Source organism: Ooceraea biroi, chromosome 6 (genome assembly GCF_003672135.1).
Source record: "Ooceraea biroi isolate clonal line C1 chromosome 6, Obir_v5.4, whole genome shotgun sequence".
Taxonomy (NCBI): Eukaryota; Metazoa; Arthropoda; class Insecta; order Hymenoptera; family Formicidae; genus Ooceraea; species Ooceraea biroi.
In genome coordinates this window covers 14,692,758-14,720,736 of record NC_039511.1, presented here as the reverse complement: position 1 = coordinate 14,720,736, position 27,979 = coordinate 14,692,758, and the positions used below count along the sequence as shown (strand labels likewise).

Genomic DNA, 27,979 nt, shown 5'->3' with positions numbered 1-27,979 from the left:
GCACGCGGCGCAGCACGCACCAGGCGAGCGTCTCGCGAGCGTATCTCGCCGCGGGTATACATATGTGTGCGCGTACCCGTTGCCGCTGCTCGCCGTCAGCGTCGACGTCGGCGTTGCCTCGGTACGCCGTTTCGGAGCGTGACAACGGGCGTTCGTGCGGTTCCCGGCGCTCGGGACCGCGTGCACTCGCCGCCTGCGATAATCGCGTGCGCGCGACAAGGCAGCGGCAGCAGCGCGTCGCGGCCGGTGACAACATTTATTTTCGATACGCTCGCAAAAGAACCGAGGGAGAGAGAGGAACGGAGAAAGAGCTCTGGCCTGAAACTACTGCAGCAGTGTAGTAGTGCAACAAAGGCAGTTGGCGCAGGTAAACGACGCGAGTGTCGCTGAGAGGGCAGGAGGGGGACCAAGTGCTAGACGCGCGGGCTTTTTTTCCAGGTTGCATATGCCTTGCGCGTGTGAGCGCGCCGTAGTCGCACGGGCGTTTTAACGGAGAAGAGAGAGAGAGAGAGAGAGAGAGAGAGCGCGTGTACGTGGAGCGCGTGCCTGTGTGCGTGCACGTAACGAACGAGTGCGCGAGAAGGACGGAGAAGCGAGGAGGTGCGACGAGGAGGGAGCGACAGCGGCTTCCATGATGGAGGAGAGAGAGTGAGGGGGTAACTTGGGTGCACAACGAAGCGAGAGGGAACGCGGCAGCGAGGAACACCGGGTGAGGGGAGGAGGCGAGCGAGGGAGAGGCACGGTCTCCGTCAAAATGTCGCTGAAAACGCCAACGCGGTTACAGTGATCATTGCCGCTCGCCTAACTCGGGGCACGTCGTCTCTCTTCGGGTCCTCGAGTTTCGTTCTCTTTCTCTCTCTCCCTCCCTCCCTCTCTCTCTATTTCTCTCTCTCTCTCTCTCTCCTATCTCGCCTCCTGTTAACGACCAACTACGATCGTAGCGGAGAAAGAGAAGACCGCGAGTGCATCGATTACTCGCGCGCACGCACAGTTGCCCGGTTTGTTTCTCCACGTTCGTTTCCCTCCTCGTCGTCGTCGTCCGTCGTCGTCGTCGTCGTCGTTCGTCTCTGGCGGCGGGTACCCTGCTCCCCCCTCCCCCCCTTCGAGTTCCTTCAATTCGAACACCGCACCAGTCAGCTCGCGCTCCACGGCGACGTCCCCCGACGACACCAAGGAGGATCCTCCTCGGCGATCGCGAGATCGCTCGGGGCTGCCTCCTCCTCGAGACGCGGTCGGTAGATCGACTCCAGGTACCGACAATCCGGGAGGCAGCCTCTCGCGCGGGGACGGGACGCGAGTGGTTCCTCTCGCGTCGGCGTCGACCCGTCCTCTCGGCTCGCTCGTTCCCCGGCACCGTTTCTTTTGTTCGCCGCGACTCGACCCCTCGTTCTCCCCGTGTGCTCTTTCCCCCTCCGTTCCCCGCTCGTCTATCCGCGCGCGTCCGTCCGTCCGCCCGCATCCTCGGGCCCGCCGCGCGAACCTCCTTCCGCGACCGCCAGTGCCACGGTTCGGCGTCGCACCGATGCAAACCGAGCTAGCGATTCGCCGCGATCCCCAGTGACTCGATGCCCCCCTCGCGAGGTCGCAGCTGCGCCCACGGATCTGCGTGGAACGCGCGTGGCCGGTCGGGATCATCCTCGACCCGAACCAGCCTCGGCCGATTGCCCCTTCCGTGTCGAGTACGTGTTCTTTTTTACGTGACTGCGAAAGACGAAAGCCCGTGATCGGGCCGACGCCGACGTGGTCCAGAAACTGGAGAATGCCCGCGTGCGATAATTAGCATCGGTGAACATCGAGTAGTTATTCGAGCGTCTTCGTTTACCCCGGACACTACACCAAGTGTCCCCTTCCGGGTTGTTTTCTACGTGTTGCCACCCGAAACGTTCCGAACGCCGGAATTCGGCGCGTTGCGAGAAGTCGAGATTGTCTCGGTCCTCTTCCTCTTCCAGGACGCGGTGATTTCGTTAAGAAATCAACCGGGAGGTTGGGAAAAACGAAACGGCCAAGCGCTCGTGGCAAGCAGCGCACTATCGCTTCCTCGAGATATCGCGACGACTCTTCGAGCGCAACTCTTCTTGCGAAAAATTCGCGGAGGCGAAACGGCCGCGGCGTCTCGTTAGGATGAATCTCGTGACAAAGTGCAATCGCCTCGCTCACGCAAGAATCGTTCTAACAGCTACTTGAGTTTGAGGTATCGTGATTCGCATCATCTGTTTGGCCTTGCCTCGCTGATGGACGGTTGCATTTGACTCTTCTATAAAATGTTCACGTTCGAGCAATGATCTTCAGATTCCCGATAGACTTTTTTGAAGGAGTTTCAATGATTTAATCGTTATCATTGAACAAGTTTTGCAGGAAAGAAACAAGCTCACGACACTTTGTTCCTAAATGATAAAGTAGTTTACATACGAATGTTGTCATAAATACGTTAGTCAGAAATTTTTAATTATTTGGCTTGACATTTATAGCTCGCAAATAAACATGCACATCTGTAATCTTTTTAAACAATTAATATAAATGTTAATTTGTAAATGACATGTGCTTACAACAGTTTTCCAAAGTGCTTGTTTTGACAAAAAAGCATAGAATCCAAATAATTATTAATATTTCTGTAAGAAAATAATTATTTTATTTTATAAAACATGTTCATCTTACTATTGGGAAAGTATCTTCTAAGACAGTAAATTGTGAAAACATGAAATTAATTACATGGTGTTGAAATATTTATGCAATTGCCTTTGTCACACACACGGAGTTACAAGATATATCTAATTTACATATAATCTATGTTATTGCCTTGTATTATTCTACAGAAGAAATCATTTGTTTTACTTCAGATTTTGAGTAAAGACGTTTATTGAAAGGCAAGAAAATGGTGTCAACGCGTCAATCAAGTAACATGGGCAGCAGTGGCGGTAGTGGATCAGCCGAGGTTGTGGAAGTAAGTACATTGAAGAAGCACCAACCGGTGACGACAGTTGACACGTCCAACAGCGGGTCCATCGAGTCGTGCAACCTGAACCTTTTGGATTTGCCCGTGGAGGTTCTCGAGAAAATTTTCGGCTACTTGGGCTTCAATACAGTAGCTCACATGCGTTTGGTAAGTGGTTAACATTTAAGGGAGCAAAGATGATTCGTTTCCCTCAATTCAATTGCTACGAAAAACGCATTCTCTCACACAGGTTTGTCATCAGTTGGACCGCATTTGCGGGTCAATATTGAATTCCACATTCCAAAAGCTGCAGACACAAATGTTGAGTCGCTTCCAAGCGATTAAAGCACAAATGCCTAGGCGCGAGTCCGCACGTCGAAATCATCCGTTAGCGTGCGAGTCGGACATCATAGAGACCCTGCACATGCGACTCACTCTGCTGCAAATGAGCTTCGGCAAGCACATTGAACGGAAGCATTGTTGCTTCTTCCCTGGCGAGGTGAGTGGTCTCGCGCCGGCTAAACCGGTAACCGGTAAAAATAGAAGCTACAACTCATTGTTGACCGTTTTGCAGATCTTGGACGAGGTCTATCGCATTCTCCACTATATAAAAGTTACTCCGAAATTGCAAAAACCTTACAAAGTGACGGATGAGCTGTTCGATCTGAGCACTATGGCCATGGAATACTTCAAGGAACACATCGAGCCGACATTACCAGAAATCCCTTACTTCGGTGCCGACTTTCTCGACCTTGCCGGCACGTTTTCCTGTAAGTGAAATTTGATGATCCAATATCTCCTCTTACATCTTTCTTGTGACGTAACTCTTTCGAATGAATTGCTCCGTTACAGCTTCTAGTAGCGTGAGTAAAACGTTCATGTGTCTGGATTCCACCCCGCTGAGCGTCGGAAGCGGGAAAACCGGCAGCGCCAGCGGGGAGGAGGGTTCTCCGTCGCATTGCTCGGACGACCCGGCCCTGTTGGAGTCCAGTGTATCGCCGCCACAATCGAACATGGTTCTGCGGAAGCGAATTCGCAAGATCAAGCAGGGCATGAGGCGATACAACAGTCAGCTGACGCTGATGCGCAGGGATTTGAGGAGTTGCAAGGCGAAAATCGCAGAGCAACAGAAACAGATCGTCGAGTACGCCAATCGAATGGACGACACCGACAAGAAGAACGACGAGATGTCGCGGAAATTTAGCACGCTCCTACAGGTATTTATCATAAGGTTTGAACATTTGAGAGAGATTCAGGGCGTAAAAGTAAGAGGCCTTCTGTAAATAAATATATTATTAAATATTATTAATATATTATTAAAAATAAATATATAAATTCTGTGAATATAAGGCCAATTTTGCAATTTCATCTTTGAAGAAAGCGCGAATCTCAACATCCATTTTTAGCCTTGTACGAAAAATATAAGGAGGTAATCTACACCTCTGTACGTGCACCTTAGAGATATTTTTTTTCTAGGAATTGAACAAGTGTAAAACCGAGCTACAATATTGGCGGTCCAAGTCACCGGCGATGCCAGTATGCGTAGGCTGTGGCCAGTCAATGCCAGTTCCTACGGAAGATTTACAAGCTTTAGCCAATCAGGGAGTGCTGCCGGACGCATTTGGTGAAGGGCATGACTTTATTCCTATCGCGGATGCCCACAGTCCTACTGAGGTGGTACCGCAACCCGTAGTCATGCAGTCTCCGTCGGCGCCGACGGTAGAGATGGCACCCCCAAAGGCTCCCGTGCCTTCGATATCCTTTAAACGGAAATCTACCATAGAGGAAACGTCAAGCGATGCCGCGAAAAAATCACGTCGCACTGCCAAGTCTCGTCAGGCTAAGCGCGCAAAGGTATAAATCGATAACACTGATCATGGTACAAATATCTATCTGTTCAACCAGTCTCTAATAGGTTTCCGAAAATGGGACTTTCTACGATGGTTTACGCGCGTTTCTTTATGTCAGCAAGAGCCGATGATCTTAGAAAAAAAAAAGTACAAAATTCCTCACTGAACGTCCTGCATCTCGCGCAACGAACCTCGTTTTTGGAAATTCTAATCACGTTGAATTGCCGCAGCAGTTGCGAAAAAAAGAAATCGCCAATTGACTTCTCCATTATTTCACGGACGGAATTGTGCCGTAAACGTAACGGCGTGAATCGATGAATATTCTAAAGAAACCTAGTCGATCATTAGCTTTGCTCGTAAAGCAACGTCTAACTATACTTTCTCGAATTCTTGTTAGAACTCTTTGTCTATGCAACTATTCTCATTGTCGCGACGCATCTGGGATGCTAGAAAGTTGAGATCGCGTTTTTTGTCAGTCCGTCATGCATTTAGCTGCGATACCATGATGATGAAAACACAATAAACGTCACGTTATCGCGGTGACGACGGACTCGCCTTCCATTTTGCTCTCCGATCAAAAAGTGCGTAGTGATTTTCGTCTCGTTTCCAGAGTGGTACGTCTTTTTTAGGACATAGATCAAATATCGCATCTTCAACATTTTTGATCGAATAGGACAATACGGGAATAGAAAGCGTCTAAATATCGGAAAGCTGGCTTCCCAAAAAGAAGAGAAAAGGAAAAGAAAATTATAAATTATTGCAATTGTAAAGAAACGAAGAAATAATTATTGGGAAATTTTTTTTGGAACTCTCGAATTGTTCTCTCTAGCGTAAAGACATAGCTTGTGGTAACTCACGTGCAAAGTTGAGATTGAGCCTTCAACAAGTCTTATTTCGCGGTATTGATTAAAAAAGAAAAAGTACCTGAGAGAACTACACAAGACTGGTTCGCGCAGGTACTGCAAGTGCACCAATAATCATATCAATTCGTGGTTTTTGATAAGTTAAACCCGCTCAATTTAGAATGTTTGTTCGTTTCCAATCATTAGGTGTTTTGTTTTTTATCCAGCTGTACAATTTGCGTTTGGCGTTTCCTAGATCCTTTCCTAGATCAGGTGAATTCACGTAGCTGGATAAAATCAAAAAAACGGTTTTCGATAAAAGTTTCGTCTTAGCATTACGGCGCAAGATAAACACGAAACATTCGACACGAATGCAGATGTTACTACGGAGCAAAGTGTTGATGAATACCTGGAAAGGTATTAGTTTATTTTTATGAGTGTACCATCTTATCAAAAAAACAATCACACGAGATGGTGCATACATTGCAATATTAATAGAACTAGATAATTATTTATAGGAATGATTTTATTTAGATAAAATAAATTAGGTATTATGTCACTTGTACATTATGGAAAATTGAAGCCTTTTTGTTTTGTTAACGGAATTTGAATGGAAGATTTTCAATTTATATGAAAATGTGTCCAACAGAATTTTAAAACAAGGGGCATTTACGTGTGTGAATTACAATAATCGAGAGTATTTGCAATCCGTTAAAAAAAAGAAGTCTGACGGTTTACCTTGCGCGATAAACGATTTATCGATACAATAGGAACAATTAATGTCTTATTTGCACGGATTACCCAATTAATCTCAAAAAAGTGTAGTTAGACACATGTTGTGAGTTATTCATGATTCTACTTATAAAAAACTAGGAAATATAGATAAATATAAGTAAATAATACTTTTATTAACTATATATATATGTATATATATATATATATATATTTATGCATATACATATGTATATGTATACAATTTATATATATATATACATATATGTATATGTATGTATATATATTTGAGTGGTACTTGCCAGAGATATGCACACAGAACACTTTAGTTTAATCTTTAGTGGAACAATAAGATATGACGATTAATTAATTAATTGAACAATTAATTAATGATAAAATAATTATTGAGATATATATGAAAAAAAATATATAAATATACATATATATACATATAATTTTTTATCGATGTCAAAAGGAACTTAGGGAAAAAGAAAAAAAAGAGATAATTTAGGGTGTGAGTATAATGAGAGAACGTTGCGACACGCATACGTCTAAGGTGAATGTGTGATATGTATGAAAAGAAAAAGAAAATACTAAATTCGAACTCGATGAGAATTTATGATGTGATGCTTTATCGATTTAATCGCGGGAAGTGACCTTTATGCGAAAATAAAATACATGTGGGGCGTTTCTGGCTGCAAACGAAGATGTAAACTTCACTTATATAATGTACGTTGAATAGCGCATTGCGGGGGCGGGTGTAGCCAAATCGCGCGTGTCGGAAATTTCGAAACGCTTTTGTACTCTATGTTCACATGTAAGCGTCGCGCGAGTAGCGTTCGGAGTGTTCCCCGGACATTCCGATGATGAGACCCTCAAGAAATGGAATTCATTGATACCGTTTTATTATTCATGCCCCTGAAAACAAACGTGCGAATCTAGGATCGACAGCTCTAATGATGATTGCATTAATTTGTCATTGATTTGTCATCATCATCATCATCAGTTGATGCTAATCCTGATTAATTGACACAAAGCTAGCTAACTATTTAATGTAACTGATCAATCATTTTTCTCCTTCCTACGTTACTTCTACAATGCGGATTATCGCAGTAGCGGGTTCAGATCGATCCGCACTAGGAAGAACAACGTGTCAGGCCAACAGGATTTATTAACTCCACGTTGCTGGTGCAGTCTGGGATAAAGCTGAACGAATTAATCAGCGATGTTGCTTTCTTTGCCCAGATGTATCCTAGATAGCACTCTAACGCAAAGAGAATCGATAAATTGTTCAGAGGTTGATCGATCTGAACTGAACGTTGAAATCCAGATCCAATTAAGATCCAAGCAGGGATATCGGCATTAATCATCGTTAATCATTCTGATTAAGTTCAGTGGCTCCTCTTAATCTGTATCGGAATGGAAGGACAATACAGAGAGGAACAGCGTCTCGCTGACCAGAGCTAGTCGACTAGGATTGTCGATGCGACTCTCGGCTTGAACATACCTCACTTATACAGGGTGGCCCATTTTAATTTATACAGTCGATTTTTTAAAAAACTAAAAGAGATACGAAAAAATGTTTCAGACAGACATGTCACGATTTCGAGGGGGACATAAGATGATACCATTGGTTTGACCTTGAATAGTCGTTTGAAGGTCACGCGAAGATCACCTTCAATTTCTTAAATTGAAACCCCAACTTTTTATTGCAGATTCTTATTCTCCATCGAAAAGTAAGTAACTTTTGTCTGAAACATTTTTCCGAAAAATGTCATCTTATGTCCTTAAAATGTCCTCAAAACTCATCTTGAAGATCATTTTAAGGACATAAGATGACATTTTTCGGAAAAATGTTTCAGACAAAAGTTACTTACTTTTCGATGGAGAATAAGAATCTGCAATAAAAAGTTGGGGTTTCAATTTAAGAAATTGAAGGTGATCTTCGCGTGACCTTCAAACGACTATTCAAGGTCAAACCAATGGTATCATCTTATGTCCCCCTCGAAATCGTGACATGTCTGTCTGAAACATTTTTTCGTATCTCTTTTAGTTTTTTAAAAAATCGACTGTATAAATTAAAATGGGCCACCCTGTATAATCATTACACACGAATAACACGTTTTAATGACGTCTGCACGTCGTCTTAAATAGTTTACACTCTTCTCGGCTTTCCGGCATAATCCGTCCCCGAACGATACAAATGTAGAACTGTGTACTATGCATATATGGATCTATTAAGTTAGACGTATGATCGTAATAGTGGATATGCGATTAGGAGTAGAATATTTCCTAGACGATAGAACGCTGTGCGCGCGTCAGGGGACAGGGAGGAAGAAGAGGAGCAGGAGGAGCAGGAGAAGCTTATTACATAAATGCATATAGAAGAAGGATGACTTCTCTCCCGGGATTACTTGCTTTACCCCGAAGCCTGCTATCTACAAGTGTATAATGCAAGCAACGGTTCTTGCCTCAGGTACACAATAGACAAATAGCCATGAAACCGGAATCGTGTACACTTTACGGAGACAAAACGAAGACATAGGAACACAATTTGCCAGCGTTATGACGAGGAAGCGCCGTAACGCCGAAGATATGGATATACATTTATCTTGAAAGAATAGTTTTACGTGTATATTAAAGCGATTGTGTAAATATATATATTAGATACACCTTATTATAATAAACATAATTTAACATAATGTCGCACTTGCGTATTCAATTCATCGCGCGTACTGGCGAGACTAAAAATTATATTTCATTATTCAAAAATAATAAAATTCCAGCTGACAAGAGAGATATCTCTCTCGATCTTGTCGAACTGCTAAACTTGTAAGGCCACCGAAGTCCAGCGAGGTCTGATAAGCTAAACCTGATCAGTAGATGTTTAGCAGGATCTGTCGAGATGTTAGGCGAGATTTTAAAAGAAAGCGATGATCTAACGAGTTTGTGAGGTTGTCAGTGGGAGCTCGAGATTCATCAGAGCATAAATTCATGTCGAGCGTATAACAATACGCATAGATTTAAATCTCATCGATCAAGTTTTTAAGATTGTTCTTAAATTTCATCACTAAATGGCAGCTTTTCATTCGCCATTGAATTGTGCTGGTTGGAAATAAGAGATCTGGCAAAAAATGATGAATGCTATTGAGAAACTCGAGCACCTATAATTATATGTCCAGTTGAGCAGTTGGAAAAAGTGGGTTGTCATTCTGCAGGCGCCGATAGCTGTTAAATGGGTTGCGAGGATACAGGCGCTCTAGGAAAAAGGCACTATCTCTTAGTTTCAAGAAACTCCGCTTGGAGCCGCCATTTTGATTAGAAAAAGAATTATGATACGACTCGACAGTGAATCAAAATTTTATTTTCAGGTCGGATTTTACATTTGCTGCATTCAGGGCATCTATCACGTAACTTTTCCCCTAGGATGGAAAATGAAAAATTAAAATTTCGCGTGAACTTTTACGTTATGATTTGCTGCTGAGATGAAGAAATTTTCATTTTTCATTTTCCATCCTAGGGAAAAAGTTACGTGATAGATGCCCAGCAGGCTCGACAGTTGGTCAACGTTACTTGATTTTTCGCTAAATGACGCTCCGGGTTGATAAATCTAGTTGTCCAACATGTAATGTCTGATATCTAATAGGCGATTTTATTTTCTAGAGAGATTTCTTCCTAGAAAGTAAAGGTGCCTTTTCATGCAGCGAATTTTTCTCTGCGAATGATTTTTAGCGAGTACCGAATAATTCACCGCGAAGTGGCGAATAATTCGCCACGAATATTTTGTGAGCGTCACATCTGTATGGTTGCATGTCAACAATAGTAAGAAAATATTATACATAGTTGTTTTGAAATGCTTTTAAATATTATATTTAACAAATATAGATTAAATTATTACTTTGTAGGAAAATCTTGAAATCTTTGTAATGGACGACGAGTCGGTTATAAACTGGACTTGGTATAACCACCAACTGCAGTGGTTATTGTATATGTACAATATGTACAATAAGCAAATTATTATTATATTGTACAGAAAAGAAAAGCTGCTGCAGTTGCAGCTACACTTTTACATTTGAGAAAAAGTGAAAAAAAAAGATATTGTAAAAAGAAATATTGGATAGCACCCATTTTTCAAGAAAGAAAAGTGCATGGATTCTTTCATGCTGTGCTACCTAAACTCGTTTTAGAAGATTTGAGATTTAATAATTACATACGCACGTCTGCAACTCAATTTGAAAAGTTAACATTCTTAGTTGGAGCAGACATATTCGCTCCTTGCGAATATTCGCTACAAGCTGAAACTTTTCAGCGAACAGCGATTACTCGCTAGCGAACAGCGAATGATCACGTGACCATCATTCGCGGCGATTATTTCGCTGCATGAAACGGCACCTTCATGGTATACCATGGAAACACTGCTAGATATCACCACGGCCTCATGTTAAAATCGAGGTAGTAGTACGACTCGACGGCAAAACGTTCGCAACTCTATTTTCATCAATTTTCAATAAATAGTATTGTTCAACGACGAGATGGACTTTCGAATACAACTCAACAGCGACTCGAGAAAACTTATTATATAATATATAATTATAAATATTATAACAATATTAGAAAGCTTATGAAATATAAAAGTGATTAAAATGTTCAATAAATGAAACAAATGTTTCATTAGTACGAAAAATTAGTATTAAAAGTAAGTTTGTTTTATTTATCCCACCAACCAAACCGCTCACAAAGAGTCCTGGAACTAAAAGGCGCATTACGTCAGGACTCTCCGCCGGTTCCACGCTCCCGGCTAAAAAGGGTGATTTTGTACGACCTACGTCTCCCTGTGGGCTACGTCGTCCCCTGCCCCCAGGAGTTTCGGCCACCCCCCCCCCCACCCGGACTGCGCTCGTCCAAAATGCCGTGCATCCCTGTCGAGACCGGGCAGAATGCCCCACGGGTGGGTCATGCTGCCGAGTCGGTGACACTAAAACCGCGCCCGAGGATGAAAGGGTAGGAGAACCGCGGGTCCGAGAGCCCCGGTGGGAGGGAGGGAAGGGAAGGGATGGAGGCCCGCAGGCAACGCCCTAGCGGGGGGAGAAGGTTAAGGAGTCCAGCAAGCAACGCCCTAGCGGGGGGAAAGGAAGGTTAAGGAGTCCCGCAGGCAACGCCCTAGCTGGGGGAAGGGAAGGGAAGGGAAGGTTAAGGAGTCCCGCAGACACCCGCCCTAGCGGGGGGAAGGGAAGGGAAAGGTAAGGAGTCCCACAGGTACCGCCCTAGCGGGGGGAAGAGAAGGGAAGGGTAAGGAGTCCCGCAGGTACCGCCCTAGCGGGGGAAGGGAAGGGAAGGGTAAGGAGTCCCGCAGGTACCGCCCTAGCGGGGGAAGGGAAGGGAAGGGAAGGGAAGGTTAAGGAGTCCCGCAGGTACCGCCCTAGCGGGGGAAGGGAAGGGAAGGGAAGGGTAAGGAGTCCCGCAGGTACCGCCCTAGCGAGGAAGGGAAGGGAGGGGAAGGGTAAGGAGTCCCGCAGGTACCGCCCTAGCGAGGAAGGGAAGGGAAGGGAAGGGTAAGGAACACCAAGATAAAGTTTTGACGGCGAATTTTGGAGGTTAACCTTTTCTTAGCCCGTTTGCGCATATTTAGGTTAGGGCTAGCGCACGTACATTGCCGTAGCATTTTATACGCCACCTTACGCCATCTTACGTGAGAAGCTTACGTTACGCGTCGTAGCTGGGTATCCACTGAGCGAACGAACAACGAACACCGAATCCGAACAATCGCAGAAAGTGTATACGCATTGTTCTCGCCCGACATTGTTTATCGTATGTAACGAACACCGAATCTAGCCGAATGCGAATGTTACGAATTCCGAAAGAAACGAATTATTACAAACGCGAATTCAAACGTCTGAACATTTGCGTTCGATGTTCGTTCGCTCAGTGTATACCCACCTTAAAGTGCTACGGCAATGTACGTGCGCTGGCCCTAACCTAAATATGCATACGGATTCTTTTTGAAGACATTTATGAAAAATGGGTCGGAGGTGCTACTTGTGCAGTAATTATAAGGAAAGAATAAAAGCAACCGACACGTGATCGACACGAACCGTAATCCGTATGCATATTTAGGTTAGGCTGATGGCAGAGAACGCGACGTAAGCGCTTACGTCGGACGTTAACGTAGTACGGTCCACGATGTATTTTCTTACACCATGGTACGGTCCGTCGGCCGCACGGCGAACCACGCGAACTAAAGTCGGAGAGCGCCCGACTAGGAAAGACTGGATGTTCGGCGCGGCGCGGCTTATATACCCCCACTCGGTGGTCGTGGTGGGGGTGTGACGTCACGTCGGCGGCAGTGGCGTAGCGCCGCGGGGCGCGGAGCATTTCGCGTAGCACACTACAAAGATGTATTTTAGATAGCTTCTTCGCGATGGTGCTGCCATCGTCGCACAATATTTGCACAATAAAATGCTTTTTACAAAAATTTGGCAATTTGTACGCACAAAATTGCAGCGGCCACCACTCGGGATAAAATAAAGGAATATAATGAAGCTTTTAGAAGTGATTTTAGAAGCGTAATAAAAGAGAAAAGTATATGTGAAAATCTTGTACCTACTTATACATACATACAAGAGTTTCACATATACTTTTCTCTTTTATTACGCTTCTAAAGTCACCTCGAAAAGCTTCATTATATTTCTTTATTTTATCCCGAGTGGTGGCCGCCGCAATTTTGTGCGTACAAATTGCGAAATTTTTATAAAAAGCATTTCAACTTTAATTTTTGTATATGTATGTGTGCAGTTGGCAACACTTTTCACTAGCAACTCCAGCTTGCCCTTAGGCTGAAATCACATGTTACGGAATAGAGCGTGCGGAATAGAGAGTGCGTCATAGAACAGCCAATCAGCGCTATTCCACACGCTTCTGTATTTTTGCAGAATAGCGCTGATTGGCTGTTTTATGACGCACTCTCTATTCCGCACGCTCTATTCCGTACTATATGATTTCAGCCTTAAGGGGATGCTGGAGTTGCTAGTGAACTATTTTTTCACTATAGCGATGGTAATTGCAGTTTCGAAAATTCTCTTTATTGCTTGTGCAGAATAAAAAATCCTTTTCCACAAATGAAGTATAGATAGAAAGAAAGTCCGCTCTACAGGACTTTATATTCAAAATGGAAAAAAGTTAGAAAAGACAAATGCAAGTTTTTCACTTTTTTCCATTTTGAATATAAAGTCCTGTAGAGCGGACTTTCTTTCTATCTATACTTCATTTGTGGAAAAGGATTTTTTATTCTGCACAAGCAATAAAGAGAATTTTCGAAACTGCAATTACCATCGCTATAGTGAAAAAATAGTTCACTAGCAACTCCAGCATCCCCTTAAAGGTTCATTATAAAAAATATATATAACTAAAGGAACTAGATTATTCACTAGTGTTTACACACATGTACGTACACGCACACATTTCAGTCGAAAATGGTGGACCTACGCAAGAGTTTTGTTGCGAGACGAACTCCTCGCAATTGTCGTTTGCAGTGTCGTGATTGTCGGTGAATCAAAGAATTAACAATCCAACGTTGTTTAATTCAAGTATCTTCTTTTCTCCCTTACGTAGATAAGTAAAAAATTTGATGTCAAAATCTAAATTCGCTGTGAGTGTCCTTTAATCACCATTGCGCGCGTTCCATGTGCACATATTTTGATCTCTCGTTTTTTTAATGGAAAATAATTGAATCGTAAATACCATGGCGGATTCATTACACAAGGATGCATACGAAACCTGTGAGTGAAGAATCATTCGTCTTTCTGATTACTCCATCGTGACATTTCTAAGTTTTACCTCTATATCCTTGCAATAAACATGTATTATTTATCTAATAAATTATTAGAAAGTGCAAGAGGTTAATAGATTTTATTCCTACTTTTTCTTAATTAATACAAATTTTATTACACCATATATTTATCGTGCTTTGTTTTTTACAATTAGCTAACGTGTCTATGCGTGCTAGCAGTGGTAATATAGGATCAGACAATGACATGAAGATGGAACCGTCCAGTCCTACAGAGAAGTACGCCTTTACTCGTTGCAACAGCACGGGATCAATTAACACACCATCTTCATCCGCTCACAATACAGGCAAATATTTTACCCAACTAATTACTCGATTAGAGGAACAGTGAGAGGATTAACCGACAAATCTGATGTTTAGAGGATGAGGATAGCGACAACAAAAACTCTACTATAAGTTACAAGGAACGTAGGAGAGAGGCTCATACGCAGGCCGAGCAAAAGAGGCGGGACGCTATCAAGAAGGGTTACGACTCTCTTCAGGACCTGGTCCCAACCTGCCAGCACACGGATTCGTCGGGTTACAAGATCTCCAAGGCTACGGTGCTTCAGAAATCCATCGATTACATACAGTTTTTGTTGCAACAGAAGAAGAAGCAAGAGGAAGAGCGGAACGCACTGAGGAAGGAGGTCGTCGCGCTGCGCATTATGCAGGCTAACTACGAACAGATTGTCAAGGCGCATCAAACCCAACCAGGACACGCGGAGATGCGTGTTTCCGATGAAATGAAGTTTCAAGTGGTAATGCGAGCGCTTAGTTTTCTTTCCCAAGTTGCCGTAATTGATTGCTTAATTTATTTACTTATTTATCATTTATTTTACCTTGCAGTTTCAGGCAATAATGGATCGGCTCTTTCAAACATTTAACAACGTTTCCGTGGCCAACTTCGCAGAACTATCTGGTTGCGTGTTTAGCTGGTTGGAAGAGCATTGTAAACCTCAGGTAAGTAGCCATATCTTTTTTTAAAATATTTTTTATATTTTTCTGCATATTACTATCTGAAATAAGTTAGTCTCTATAGAATGATTCATCTGTATTCCCCATCTGTATTTCCTAGACTCTGCGCGAAGTAGTGCTGTCCGTACTGCAACAACTCAACAGTCAGATCAGTTAGTCGAATGCGTTCTTAAGAAAGATTATCCAATGCCCATGAAGAAGGAAGAAGAAAAGGTTATTAGATTGATATATTATATTTCGGAGAGAAGATATGTAGCATGCTAACATCCAGAAATGGTATTAAGATGTTGAAACGAAGCACGTATATTTTTGATCTTGCTACAATGGAATTCTGCTAATTCGCAATAAGCGAGATTAAAATAGGTTCGAGTTATCGGCGTCTCCGATTAATTTGGTCGAAAATGAGGGACACCTGATTCTCTTAGTGTTTTTTTTTTATTAATCCAATGTGGAGCCGTTTAATTAATTAACCACTTATGCGTCGCTTCGCGTGTGCATTTGGTTACTGTTGTGGTCTCTTGATAAACTTTTTGTATGAGCGAATAATTTTTTGTAATCCTGTATAACGTAAACTCGAACAAGGTCTTCTTCTACTCTTCTTCAGAGTACAATTTCTCTGAAGCGTACTCCAGTCTGATCTTTTTAGAAATGTATCATGTATCAATTATCGAAGTATCGATTCCCCTTTTGCGTTTAATACGCAAATGCACATGAAGAGAAAATTTTATTTTATTTTTATTATTTTAGAGAAATTATTTTGTTGGTACATCTATATTGTCTATTCTACTTTGTTTATACTATTTCTATAAATTGTTATACGCGGGATTCAAGTGATAGGATATAGGTTTATCGGACCGTGTGAATTGGAGGTTTATCACAGTTCTGAGATTCTGCGTGAAGAAATTTTTCAATGAACATTTAGACCAGTATAAAGTTACCAGAAGAGATGCTTACATACGGGTGTATAACGAATACATGTGGGATTGTAAAGAAAAGTTTATTTTCTGTACAGCTGGATGTAGATATACGGGATACGACATAGGGGGGTCATCTGCGATCGTATATTAATGTCGAATATTTTTACCAGATCTTTTATTGCATACTCGCGATAGATAACATGCAGTCTATATGTATATACATATATGTGCGTATCTACTTATGTACATAATAGATTTACAATGAACTAACGAGTGAACTATGCGCGACTATGTCTTTCCATGTATATTTAATACTGTTATCTATACTGTGATTAATATCCCTTCTGAAAGCATGATTTGGCGTGTTCTTTATTCCCTGAAACCATAATTAACCGTTTACGACATTACAAATGCTTTTATGATTGTAATTATTGTCGCAAGGAACATTCTGAAAGCTTCTTTTGTTTAAATCTTTTCGGATTCCGTCGGCATACTGTCTCTTTGTTGCGTGATATCATTTAACGGCATCGTATCGAACTTGCTTCTATTATGATCAAATTCCTGTTGGAAAGAATGTTGCCGCTGCCTTTTAGATCTGTTCCTCAGCCGACAACACAAATCTCGGAAGATGCAAGCGTAGCAAGTCAGTAGGGCAATCATCATCGTTAAGCCGCCAATCGCGAGAATGATGACCAGAAACATAGAGGTTTTATCGTCCATCTTGTCCCGCAGATTTAACGCCGTTGAGCACTGCAACAGAAATTTATTTAATGCCTTTTGATTTCTTAGTAAATTGAAATATTGTTAAACAGGAAAACGATTCTATTTTATTAAAATAAAAATGGTAACAAGCTCTAGATCTAAGAAAAGATCGAAGAAAAATTACATAAGATGTAAAAAATGAGCGCCCTTCGCTACAAATAAAAGAGAAAAGGGATTGCAATTTCCGTTATATCGTGTATAATAATAGGATGTATAATAATAGATGCACGTGGAATCATGGTCTTGGGTATCGGATATCGAGGCAGGCATCGCGATATGATCGCGATGAGATCAAGATATGAGAAATTACATTTCTTTATGAATATTAAATGTTTATCAAGTAGTACTTTCAGTTTCAACATTTGAGGAATTTCATAATGACAGTATTGAGAATTGTAATAATATTCCGGATCACAACAATTCGTGTAATATAAAAAGACCTATCGTACAAAAATAAATATCCTCTATGTGAACTACGCAGGAAATTCATGCCTAAATAATACACGATCACATCTTTTTTAATAAAGCACAAAGGTAACCACGATTGAGGACAAAAAGGGACTTGTAATTTATTTTTAAAAGAATCTTGAGCATGTCCATGTACTATACTATATCAAGAAAAATACAAAGGAATGTTCCGACTATTTTCTTAACAAATATTTCAGCAATCTAATTATCCATTTGTCTGTTTTGCGTTTTTCTTACGACAGTGGATTTATCTGATAAGTTAAGAAATGGTGCTAAGGATATTATTTTAAGTGATCTTTCTTCTTAATTTTATAAATAAAGCTTATTCAAACTTATTCTGCAAATATTGCGCTGATATCAAGCAAACATTTCACAATTCGTAAAATAAATTATTATTGACTTGACAATTGATTATTTACTTTGATTTCAAGGATGGTGCGTCGCATGCAAATAGTATATTTCACATTGGTTAATTATACAGAATATTATTAGCTTTATTTGTTGTATCATTTTGTACACCGCGTCATGCATAAACAAATACTCTGTAACCATTTATTGTCATGTCGATAACATGTGCAACTCCTATTGCTTTATCTATTGCTTTTTCCTGAGTAATTGATCGGCGTATTTTTACCATTCGCATTCCTGATTCGCGATGTCATTTATGTAAAATTCACGAAGAATCGTAGAATTTAGATGGCAAATGATGACATGTATTATTTAGGCATAAATTTCCCGCATAGTTTATTATTAAACACGTCTTTGCATAATTTATCAATAATGATAAACAATTTTCAATCTGTAAGAGCGTGAACATTACTTATGCATGAACGAATGCACGCACACATTGCGAAATGTAAAAATTTATTTCAACTGAAATTCTGGATATTGTGTATTCTCTTTCTGTAATTTTTAAAATTATTTCAAGCACCGACACATATTTACAAAGACCTTTATGTTACGCAGGGTCTCCTAAACAAAATACAAAAATATATTACCTATATATAAATTTAAATAACAAAATACGTATATATATAAATTTATTATGCAGTTGCGGTCATATATCGAGCGCACCATGATCTTCTCCTCACCTCCTCACCTATTATGACATCGAAGGTTTTTTGGTTCTTTTTCATCCCCTTTTAGCACGGTCTGTAGACGCAGAATATCCGATTCATGCGCGTCATTGAACTTCACCTCGCCCTCATTCACCTTGGAATCGACAAATGGAATAGCACTGGATTTTTCCTCTTTCCCCTTTGGTATCTCAAAGCGTCTCGCTTTCATTGCGCTTGAATAATTCCACATTTCGAACGCAGCGATCTTTTCTAGATCAACAAAAGTTTTGAGGTACCGTTCAATGTTGAATAATCCACACGTATCACAAATATAAAATAATTTAACAAATACTATTTTTGATAAACTGACCGAAGTAAAAAACATAAAACTCTGTACACCAATCTGCTGATCATTTTTGAAACTTGACCAAAACACTTCATGCTCACTTAAAGTTTTTGTAAACTGCAGCGATTAAGTGAATTCATTTTCTCGTAAAATTTACTATATATGATGAATTACAAAATGATATTTAACTTTGGCAAATATACGGGCTTTATTGTTAAACTCGCAATCATTCAACGCATTGTCACGTTAATTGAGTAAGAAAGCTGACAGTCATTAAGGTTTTATTGCAAGAAGGATTTGTTAGTAGGAAGGAAGCACTGAAATTTAATGACACGAATGACACAGACAAATTTCTGAGACACTATCGTACTGTTTACAGCGCGAGAGTCGCGTGCAAACTGTGACAGCGAATGCTTCATCGTACAGTGCGCATCCTCTCAAGCTCCTCTCTTCTCTCACTCACATCCCTTCTCCCCCGTTCCACCCCATCTCTGTATAATATATAGAAATCTTTAGCAAGCAGCTCTCTTCCTAAAAGCTTTTTTCGCTTTTCCAAGTAAGGAATGTTTAACATACTCTTTTAGTTCAAATTATACTAAAAATATCGATAAATTACATTTGTACAATTCTGTTCGAAAAAATATCATTAAACGGAGTAGTTTCACGTATACAGTGGTATTGCAAATATTATTGCGGTATATTGCAAATAGCGATATTTATATTACGCGAGTTATGATGTACATTAAACTTGAAATGTAGAATATTAGCGTAGATTTTTATACAAAATACGTATATTTTTAAGAAGAAATGAAGTGCACAAAGAGTTAAATAACGGTTTCTATTAACGACAGCTACAGAGATAAATTAAATGCACAAATATACATATGTGTAATACATTTAATAAGCTTCGTTAGTTTGTTTCCGACGCCACGTGCGTATTGTCGTCCGCAAATTATTAACGAAGACTGCCAGAACGTGCGGTGAAATCTAAAACCTAGCGCGTAACAAGATCATGAAAAATATAACGTATACACACGCACGCATAGGTGCGTCCCTAGTGTAAAATATTTTTTCCGTTTACGTGTCTACGTCTATTATAAAAGAGGAGAGAATAAATTCTCGGAAATAATTCATCAATGTCATCACGGAATAAATTTGATCTCATATCGATTTCGCGCGATTTCTCTAGTCCTTTCTCCGGTCGATGACGATGTCAGATTTAATGTAACTGTAAAGTATCTCTTCCGTTGCCTTTTTTGTAAATTAATGTAATTTTTAAGCACTCTTTTAAGACGGACTAAGAGCCTCTTTCAGGATGTTACTAAATTCCATCAATTCTTTTCTCAATTTTTGCACGTCCGTTTCTTCCATCTTCTTTTCGCGTTGACGAAAGTAACGTTGCACCAGTAACGCCATAACTTCCGCGAATCGCTCGTCCTTTTTCTCTTCTAAATCTTCCTGCAGCAAAATGTACGATCAAATATACAAATTGAAACAAGTGCTTTCATTTCGTCATAAATCGATCTGTCAAGTCTGTCATAATAACGCTTACAGACAATTTGTTTCATATTTTATATTTGCACGCAAATATAAAATATGAAACAAATGCTAAAAAGAGCAACGAAAGATTATCTCATGCAAAATATGCTTCTGTGCTTTGTGCTGCAAATTGACAACCAATGTTTGATTTAACGACGAAACGCATGCAGTAACTCGATATTAAAGCATACTGACTATGTAGCAACAATTCATAAAATCCCATCGGGCACGTTTGCCGGGTGGTGGCTTAAACAGTATTTTTATGTACTCGATCACCGGCCGCAACCCCGTGAATATTAAGAAAATGCAAAACGGTGGTGGAAGCGTCGTCGTAAGCATGAAATCGACATACGCCTGAAAACAAACGGAGCAATTTATTATTATTTACGTAAAATTGATATCTGTAAATGCTGCAATTTTCAATATTGCGTTTCACGCGATATTAAAATTTTCACAAAAGCTCATGTTTGTTTTAACCTTTATCATTTTAATATTTCTTTTATACATTATTTTTCGCTTTTTTCATTTAGAACATAGAGGTAAAAACATTTATTTTACTTTTAAAAGTAAATGTCATATTAAAAGAAAAAGCGAGAATTCACTGACCTCAGTTCGGCCAAAAATCCACTCTACATTAACGTTATCAGTCACTCTGGTAAAGGTGTTTGCCATACATGCAATTAGCATATTCAAAACGACTATCACGGATATAAATTCGAAACCTAAGGATGCGGAACATTACCCTTAATACGGTTTTATCGGCAAAATTGTGCATGTCTTCGTTATTTGTTAATGACAGTTGTTTACTTACTGGCAAAAGAAAGATAACCGATAAACTCAGTGAAGCTATGGTAGTTGATTATTGTCTCGGATTCCCTTTCACCTGGAAGATTTTCGATGATCACGTCGGCGCTTTCTACCGGGCTCATACAGAAGACGGCCCAAAAGAGAGTTTTTAGAGTTGATTTGAAGTCAACAAAGGAACTTTCTTGCTCGGTCTTTAATTTCGACTCGTCATCAGTTTGCACCATCCCATTATAATACTGATAAAGTTTGCATAGTCCTGAAAAAAGGATGTTGAATTAATAATTTTCGAAAAAAGGACAATAAAAGAAGACGCAGAAACATTTATATTATGCAAAAAGCATCTCTAAATTTTGCAGATTTGCAGAATATATTTCAATTAATTGCTTTATCGTCAAAAAGATCTTTAGAAAGCTCAAGACCATGATATTCCAAAGCTGTAGGAGAAAAATTATGTGCATACATAATATACTAAATAAAGCACGCAAAATTATTGCCTGCCAAGTCAAGCAGACTATTTACAGAATTATTAATACACATATTGTATATCTTACCAACTGTGAAGGCCATAATAATGATACCAAATATTGCGACAAAGTGACCGACGTCTCTAATCATCTTAACTAATGAAAGTTGCAGAGGTCCGAGATCGTAGTCTAGCTGGCAGATAAATAACAGCTTAAAGAATGCCATGATCGTCGCAAGACAGAAAATTCCCTCCGCTATTAAAGTCGGATCGTATTTGTGCCAATATTTTCTTTCTAAGTCACGTTGACCGTTTATTCTAACGTCCAACGCGGCAACTATCCAGAAAATAAACGTCAGAATGAACAGCACGAGCATGACAAGCTCATACCTGCATTATACAGCAATAATTATGTTCATCGCACGGTCACGAATTATGTATACTAATTAGTAGAATCCAAATTCCCAATTTTTTGAAATTCAAATTGTATAACAAACGTTCCCAGCTCTTACCAGTTTGCACGTGTTCTAAAGCATCTAATCGGACCATCCACGATGCAGAGCCGAACGAAAGCAATTGCATATGATATTACATAGACAGCGAGAATCCATTCATACCCTAAACAGATAACTAATTGCACACTTGATCATCCAATAATTATCTGATTTTATTTATTAATTGGAAAAATTAAGCATGTACGTGCCAGTATTTGGTGGTCCACGAAACTGCTCGGTTTTGTCGCTGCGTGATTGCAAAAACACGAATGTGAGAAATATTAGGTAATTTGCTACGGAGGAGAGAAATTTGTTAACTGGGATTTCATAGAACTTCGCTCGTTTCGAGTTTGGCGTTAACAACATGACGAGCGCCATGACTGGTAGCATGCCAATCTGCGGGATTACAGATAGGCACTTTAGCCATGTACTTCTGACCTTCCATTCGTGCCAAGTGCCAATCCATTTACTTTCAACGAGCTAAAAGACAAATAACACGTGATTTTACAAAATTGTTTGATAGATCCTTTAATAAAATTCATCAATAATTTGGAATTACATTTTCTGTCTTTTTTTCCAAATAAAAAAACTGATAAAAGAGGTAACTATGAACTTGGTGTATGCATTTGCCTATCATCTCATGATGATTCAACATTTATACAGTAAATATCAGATATTTTATTTTTTTATTAATTGGACTCTATTTTAATAATTTCATATTCCACGTTTAAAAATGTTTTATACACTACATATCGTGATTGCAGCAATGTTTTTACAAGAATTCATATACTTGCTGAGAGGTATCATGTTACCTGTTGCACGTTTGAATGGGCTACGAAAGTTTTTTGTTTATAATCCAGAGCCAGCAAAAGTCGTGGATACATGAAACTAGAAGTGCGACCAAAACCAGCGATCTGTTTTAGTACACATTCGACTTCCTCGGCTTTACGAGCACATCCGATCAAATCTGTAGCGAATTGGGATACCTCCTTTATCATAAAATAGTAGACTATTAGGTTTTTATAGTTAAATAAGAAACATATTTTAGTACATCGCAGATGTAATTAAAATCTTAAGGTAATAAGAATATTTTGACTTCTGTTATGAATTTAATAACTTTGCTAATTAAAGATTGGTGATTATCTAATGAATTTGAAGTAAAAAAATAAAATAAAGTCTCACTAACACTGGATAGCGCTTTATAGTCGGGATAAAATTCCTTATCGAATGACGCTTCTCTGCTAAGCTCAGCGGACAATTCGAAAGCTTTCAGTATCGGGTCTTCTTCAGTTTGGCAGATGTACGCCGGATTCGATACCGCGTTATATAAAAACAATCTCATCTTCTCGATGGTCAGGATATCAGCTCTCTCTCTTTCCGGTCTGCGTACATAACGATAAAGTATTAAAATAAATATAAGGATAAAAGACATCATCCAACTTCTGTATTTTTACATACAATCTAACTGTGATTTAATAAACATAAAAGATTGATGAACAAAACTTGCAAATGTTGTCTAAAAGCATTCCGTGTATATTACTCCGTATATAGCGTACTTGCAAACTTTATCGCAGTTGCAACTGGGCGGATGAGGTTTCTGTAGAATGTGACGTCGGAACCTGAGCATATCAATCATCTCGAAATGTCCGTATTGCGCCGCCACAGCGAGAGGGGTTGTATCGTCTGGAAAATCAGGACTGTGAGTGACGCCGGCATATTCCAGCCCCGGCGTCAATTCATTCAGCTTGTTCAATATCAGTATAGCGATCCTGGTTTGATTATCTCTGATTGCGTGTAGATGCGCGTCACCCGGGTCAATATCCGGATGAGACAACAGATACTCGACCATCGCCACGTTTCTCTCACCGACTGCGATGTGAAGTGCGCTAACACCCTGAGAGAACAAAGCGCCAAATTATCGTGATGAGTAATAAATTCGGTGAATTTGAAAAAATACGAAAATAGCTGAACCCAAAGAACTTATTTCTGTCATGATGGTTTTATTATTATCATTATTATTATTATTTCTATCACAGTTATCAGTAGCCTCTGGAGACAATAAATTAGGACAAACAAGAAAGGACTACTCGACCATCGCCACGTTTCTCTCACCGACTGCGATGTGAAGTGCGCTAACACCCTGAGAGAACAAAGCGCCAAATTATCGTGATGAGTAATAAATTCGGTGAATTTGAAAAAATACGAAAATAGCTGAACCCAAAGAACTTATTTCTGTCATGATGGTTTTATTATTATCATTATTATTATTATTTCTATCACAGTTATCAGTAGCCTCTGGAGACAATAAATTAGGACAAACAAGAAAGGACTACTCGACCATCGCCACGTTTCTCTCACCGACTGCGATGTGAAGTGCGCTAACACCCTGAGAGAACAAAGCGCCAAATTATCGTGATGAGTAATAAATTCGGTGAATTTGAAAAATACGAAAATAGCTGAACCCAAAGAACTTATTTCTGTCATGATGGTTTTATTATTATCATTATTATTATTATTTCTATCACAGTTATCAGTAGCCTCTGGAGACAATAAATTAGGACAAACAAGAAAGGACTACTCGACCATCGCCACGTTTCTCTCACCGACTGCGATGTGAAGTGCGCTAACACCCTGAGAGAACAAAGCGCCAAATTATCGTGATGAGTAATAAATTCGGTGAATTTGAAAAATACGAAAATAGCTGAACCCAAAGAACTTATTTCTGTCATGATGGTTTTATTATTATCATTATTATTATTATTTCTATCACAGTTATCAGTAGCCTCTGGAGACAATAAATTAGGACAAACAAGAAAGGACTACTCGACCATCGCCACGTTTCTCTCACCGACTGCGATGTGAAGTGCGCTAACACCCTGAGAGAACAAAACGCCAAATTATCGTGATGAGTAATAAATTCGGTGAATTTGAAAAACTACGAAAATAGCTGAACCCAAAGAACTTATTTCTGTCATGATGGTTTTATTATTATCATTATTATTATTATTTCTATCACAGTTATCAGTAGCCTCTGGAGACAATAAATTAGGACAAACAAGAAAGGACTACTCGACCATCGCCACGTTTCTCTCACCGACTGCGATGTGAAGTGCGCTAACACCCTGAGAGAACAAAACGCCAAATTATCGTGATGAGTAATAAATTCGGTGAATTTGAAAAACTACGAAAATAGCTGAACCCAAAGAACTTATTTCTGTCATGATGGTTTTATTATTATCATTATTATTATTATTTCTATCACAGTTATCAGTAGCCTCTGGAGACAATAAATTAGGACAAACAAGAAAGGACTACTCGACCATCGCCACGTTTCTCTCACCGACTGCGATGTGAAGTGCGCTAACACCCTGAGAGAACAAAACGCCAAATTATCGTGATGAGTAATAAATTCGGTGAATTTGAAAAACTACGAAAATAGCTGAACCCAAAGAACTTATTTCTGTCATGATGGTTTTATTATTATCATTATTATTATTATTTCTATCACAGTTATCAGTAGCCTCTGGAGACAATAAATTAGGACAAACAAGAAAGGACTACTGCGTCCCGACTAGATCACTGGAAAATTTCGGGACTTTTCCCGAAATTCCTTCTCGCCGCAAGATCGCGGTTTCTCCTTGCGGTAAGACCGACTTTCAGAAAGCTATCGGCTCTTCTTTTTTTCGGTCGTATCCCTTTTTGTAGGAAGAATAGGACGACGACGTGTCGCCCATCTGCGGTGCGTTTACAGAGGCGGACCCCAACAATGGACCGGCACCATTGTTGCCGCCGACACCAGTCACAATATTCACTGATATTTTGGCTTTTCGACAGACCCCTGGGAGTATCCGTGTATATCCACACGCCGGACGACAATAATGCCTTGTGATATATGTGCAGTAAAAGCCCTTCTTGGTCTCCCTTGACAATCGGCAGCTGTTGCCCTTAATGCTCCGCATGACTCGTTCGGATTTTATGCTCGGTTAAATATCTGTTTGTCATTTGTTTCTGTGGATTTTTCGATGTGGATCTCTTAAAAGACGTAATAGATGAAAGACAGAAAAAAACTGACAGACTGATTGGGAAGAGAGTACTTTCGGATTAATGAATGAATGAAGCAACAAATCGTGACGCAACGGAGGTCAAGACTTTCATGATCTAAATTACTCTCTTAAGTTTACGTCGATAATAAGTCCTATATAATATAGCTTCGAAGATAAGAATTTAGATACGAAAGAAGATTAATTGATTTGAGAGTTTCATCAGGTCATAAAGAGCTAAACTAACATATTACAAGACATTCATTGAATGAATGATGCTGCGATATGTCATCGATGCGCTGTGGCACGCGAGCACACCATAAAGAAGCCAGCGATGCCGAGAAAAGATTCCCGTATGGAATTTACAGCGGGGCGGGTGATTCGAATAATTTTTATCAGGCCCCGGTTGAAACCATTGTCTTGTAAAAAGACGGCTTGAAATATAGCCAGAGATACACGGAGGCACCCAGCTTCTTTCTCTATGTTCCTCTCTTCCACCCGCTTCTTTATTCTTCCCTTCTCCCTCCCTACCAGCGATCTGTCTCTCTTGCGCCACTTCGGCATTTCGGGCTCAAAGTTAAAGGAGAGTTTGACTGCTTTACTGAAACCCTAAAGAGAAGAGGACATCGCGAGCGGATGAAGAAGTGGTGGCTATAGAGTCGGCTGATTGGACGGAGGAAACATTCCATGGGGGGTACGTGTTTCTCTATGACGGGGTGAAGATCTAAGATAACTGGACTTCGTATCAGCTATATATATATATTCGTTCCGTCTCCATTCCTCCCACATTCGTATATTCCACCAATTCCTATTCAGAACGGGTCATGTGAACATGTTGAATATTTAAAAACGTCTCGATTTGCATTGATAAAAGCACTTGTAATTTATACAAAAATGTCAAATATTTATACGTTGAATCTTATGGATTAATATCGTCTAATAATTTCTATCTGAGAATCTAAGAACAATCACGAACAAATAGAAATAACAAAAATAAATAATTAACACAGGCGATTTTAAGAAAAAAATTGACTAAATTTGAGTTTACAATGTGAGCGTAAAAAATGGTAATGCATATCTTCCTCTGACATCGTCGTTTCGGTGAATCCACGTAAGTGGCAGTGCCCGTTAAATGACGGCGATGGTCAGCGATGGGAGATAAATTCGGGAATTTTTATGAGCTGTTTAAGGGTTTAACAGTCTAGTTCAAAGCGTACCGTACGCGCGACCTTGAGCTGTCCGATGAATCAGATAGGAAAAGCACATTCTACCAATGTGTAATTTTATTGTTCTGGATCGCTAATGGCATTTGCCATCGTTGAAAATTCCGCATTTCACGTTACGTTAAATATAAGCCAGAAAATGAAAATGAGTTTATGCGAATAACTGTTACAAATAAATTTTTGCTCTTTGGAAATGAGTTCTTTTAATTTATTTATACGTAATATACTCTGTAATTTTTCGTTAACATTAATTTGATGTTACTTGTACTGCGCGAAAATTATGAATTTGCGTACTTACTTGAAAATTAATAGCGTTTATATTGAAATCTGGCTGCTTTTCTAGAAATAATCGCACTTCGGCGACACTTCCACTGGCAACAATCTCGAAGAACGTTCTTTCAAGTTCTTGTAAATGTGGATACACCACACTGGGATACTATACAAAAATAATTTTTAAATATATCCATAAATACTTTTCGTATTTTATACTTTTTTTATAATTTGTGTGCGTTAGTAGAAAACATTAAGGAATTACTTTGTGAAAGACTTAGCTGCCAATTTATACTTTATAAGCTTACATTTTCGAATTCACCCTCCGTTTCAGCTGTCGTTTCATCATCCGCCATTATAAATGATTGCTAGATTGTAAACGTTTTGAATATTGTGTGTGTGTGTATGTATAAAATAAAATTTCCTTTTTTTGAAA

The 27,979-nt window shown here is 39.9% G+C and overlaps 4 protein-coding genes and 2 long non-coding RNA genes across 12 annotated transcripts; 3 read left to right on the top strand and 3 right to left on the bottom strand.

Annotated features, from left to right (window-relative positions):
- The first annotated feature begins 19 nt into the window (after positions 1 to 19).
- Positions 20 to 5,756, top strand: LOC105285893 (F-box only protein 28). 7 transcript variants are annotated; one of them, XM_011350428.3, is made up of 7 exons: positions 749 to 998; positions 1,950 to 2,191; positions 2,838 to 3,100; positions 3,183 to 3,431; positions 3,507 to 3,702; positions 3,785 to 4,149; positions 4,409 to 5,756. In XM_011350428.3, exons 3-7 carry the CDS (start codon positions 2,873 to 2,875, stop codon positions 4,790 to 4,792), a joined length of 1,422 nt encoding a protein of 473 aa, XP_011348730.1. In that variant the 5' UTR covers positions 749 to 998; positions 1,950 to 2,191; positions 2,838 to 2,872; the 3' UTR covers positions 4,793 to 5,756. The 7 variants fall into 7 exon arrangements, with proteins under 7 accessions (XP_011348728.1, XP_011348732.1, XP_011348730.1 ...); XM_011350426.3 differs by lacking the exons at positions 749 to 998; positions 1,950 to 2,191 and adding an exon at positions 20 to 367; XM_011350430.3 differs by lacking the exons at positions 749 to 998; positions 1,950 to 2,191 and adding an exon at positions 616 to 709.
- A 536-nt stretch (positions 5,757 to 6,292) lies between these two features.
- On the bottom strand, positions 6,293 to 8,568 carry LOC105285892. Its single transcript, XR_002193777.2, has 2 exons — positions 8,449 to 8,568; positions 6,293 to 7,863 (listed from the first exon to the last, which is right to left on the bottom strand). It is a non-coding gene; the product is annotated as an uncharacterized LOC105285892 (long non-coding RNA).
- A 1,532-nt stretch (positions 8,569 to 10,100) lies between these two features.
- On the top strand, positions 10,101 to 11,052 carry LOC113562069. Its single transcript, XR_003406628.1, has 2 exons — positions 10,101 to 10,178; positions 10,262 to 11,052. It is a non-coding gene; the product is annotated as an uncharacterized LOC113562069 (long non-coding RNA).
- A 2,746-nt stretch (positions 11,053 to 13,798) lies between these two features.
- Positions 13,799 to 16,426, top strand: LOC105285889 (max-like protein X). The gene is made up of 5 exons (XM_011350419.3): positions 13,799 to 14,131; positions 14,337 to 14,486; positions 14,560 to 14,939; positions 15,028 to 15,141; positions 15,257 to 16,426. Exons 1-5 carry the CDS (start codon positions 14,095 to 14,097, stop codon positions 15,311 to 15,313), a joined length of 738 nt encoding a protein of 245 aa, XP_011348721.1. The 5' UTR covers positions 13,799 to 14,094; the 3' UTR covers positions 15,314 to 16,426.
- On the bottom strand, positions 16,234 to 18,725 carry LOC105285890. Its single transcript, XM_026970298.1, has 2 exons — positions 18,395 to 18,725; positions 16,234 to 16,823 (listed from the first exon to the last, which is right to left on the bottom strand). The coding sequence occupies exons 1-2, from the start codon at positions 18,437 to 18,439 to the stop codon at positions 16,539 to 16,541; spliced, it is 330 nt and encodes a 109-aa protein (XP_026826099.1). The 5' UTR covers positions 18,440 to 18,725; the 3' UTR covers positions 16,234 to 16,538.
- On the bottom strand, positions 18,451 to 27,899 carry LOC109610666 (transient receptor potential protein-like). Its single transcript, XM_026970773.1, is given in 11 exon segments — positions 18,451 to 18,631; positions 18,732 to 20,181; positions 20,839 to 20,968; positions 21,058 to 21,309; positions 21,605 to 21,906; positions 22,216 to 22,490; positions 22,820 to 23,086; positions 23,089 to 23,460; positions 23,533 to 23,925; positions 27,572 to 27,709; positions 27,852 to 27,899. Coding segments are annotated over 10 exon segments (2,364 nt in total). The 3' UTR covers positions 18,451 to 18,631; positions 18,732 to 19,994.
- Between the last annotated feature and the right edge of the window lie 80 nt (positions 27,900 to 27,979).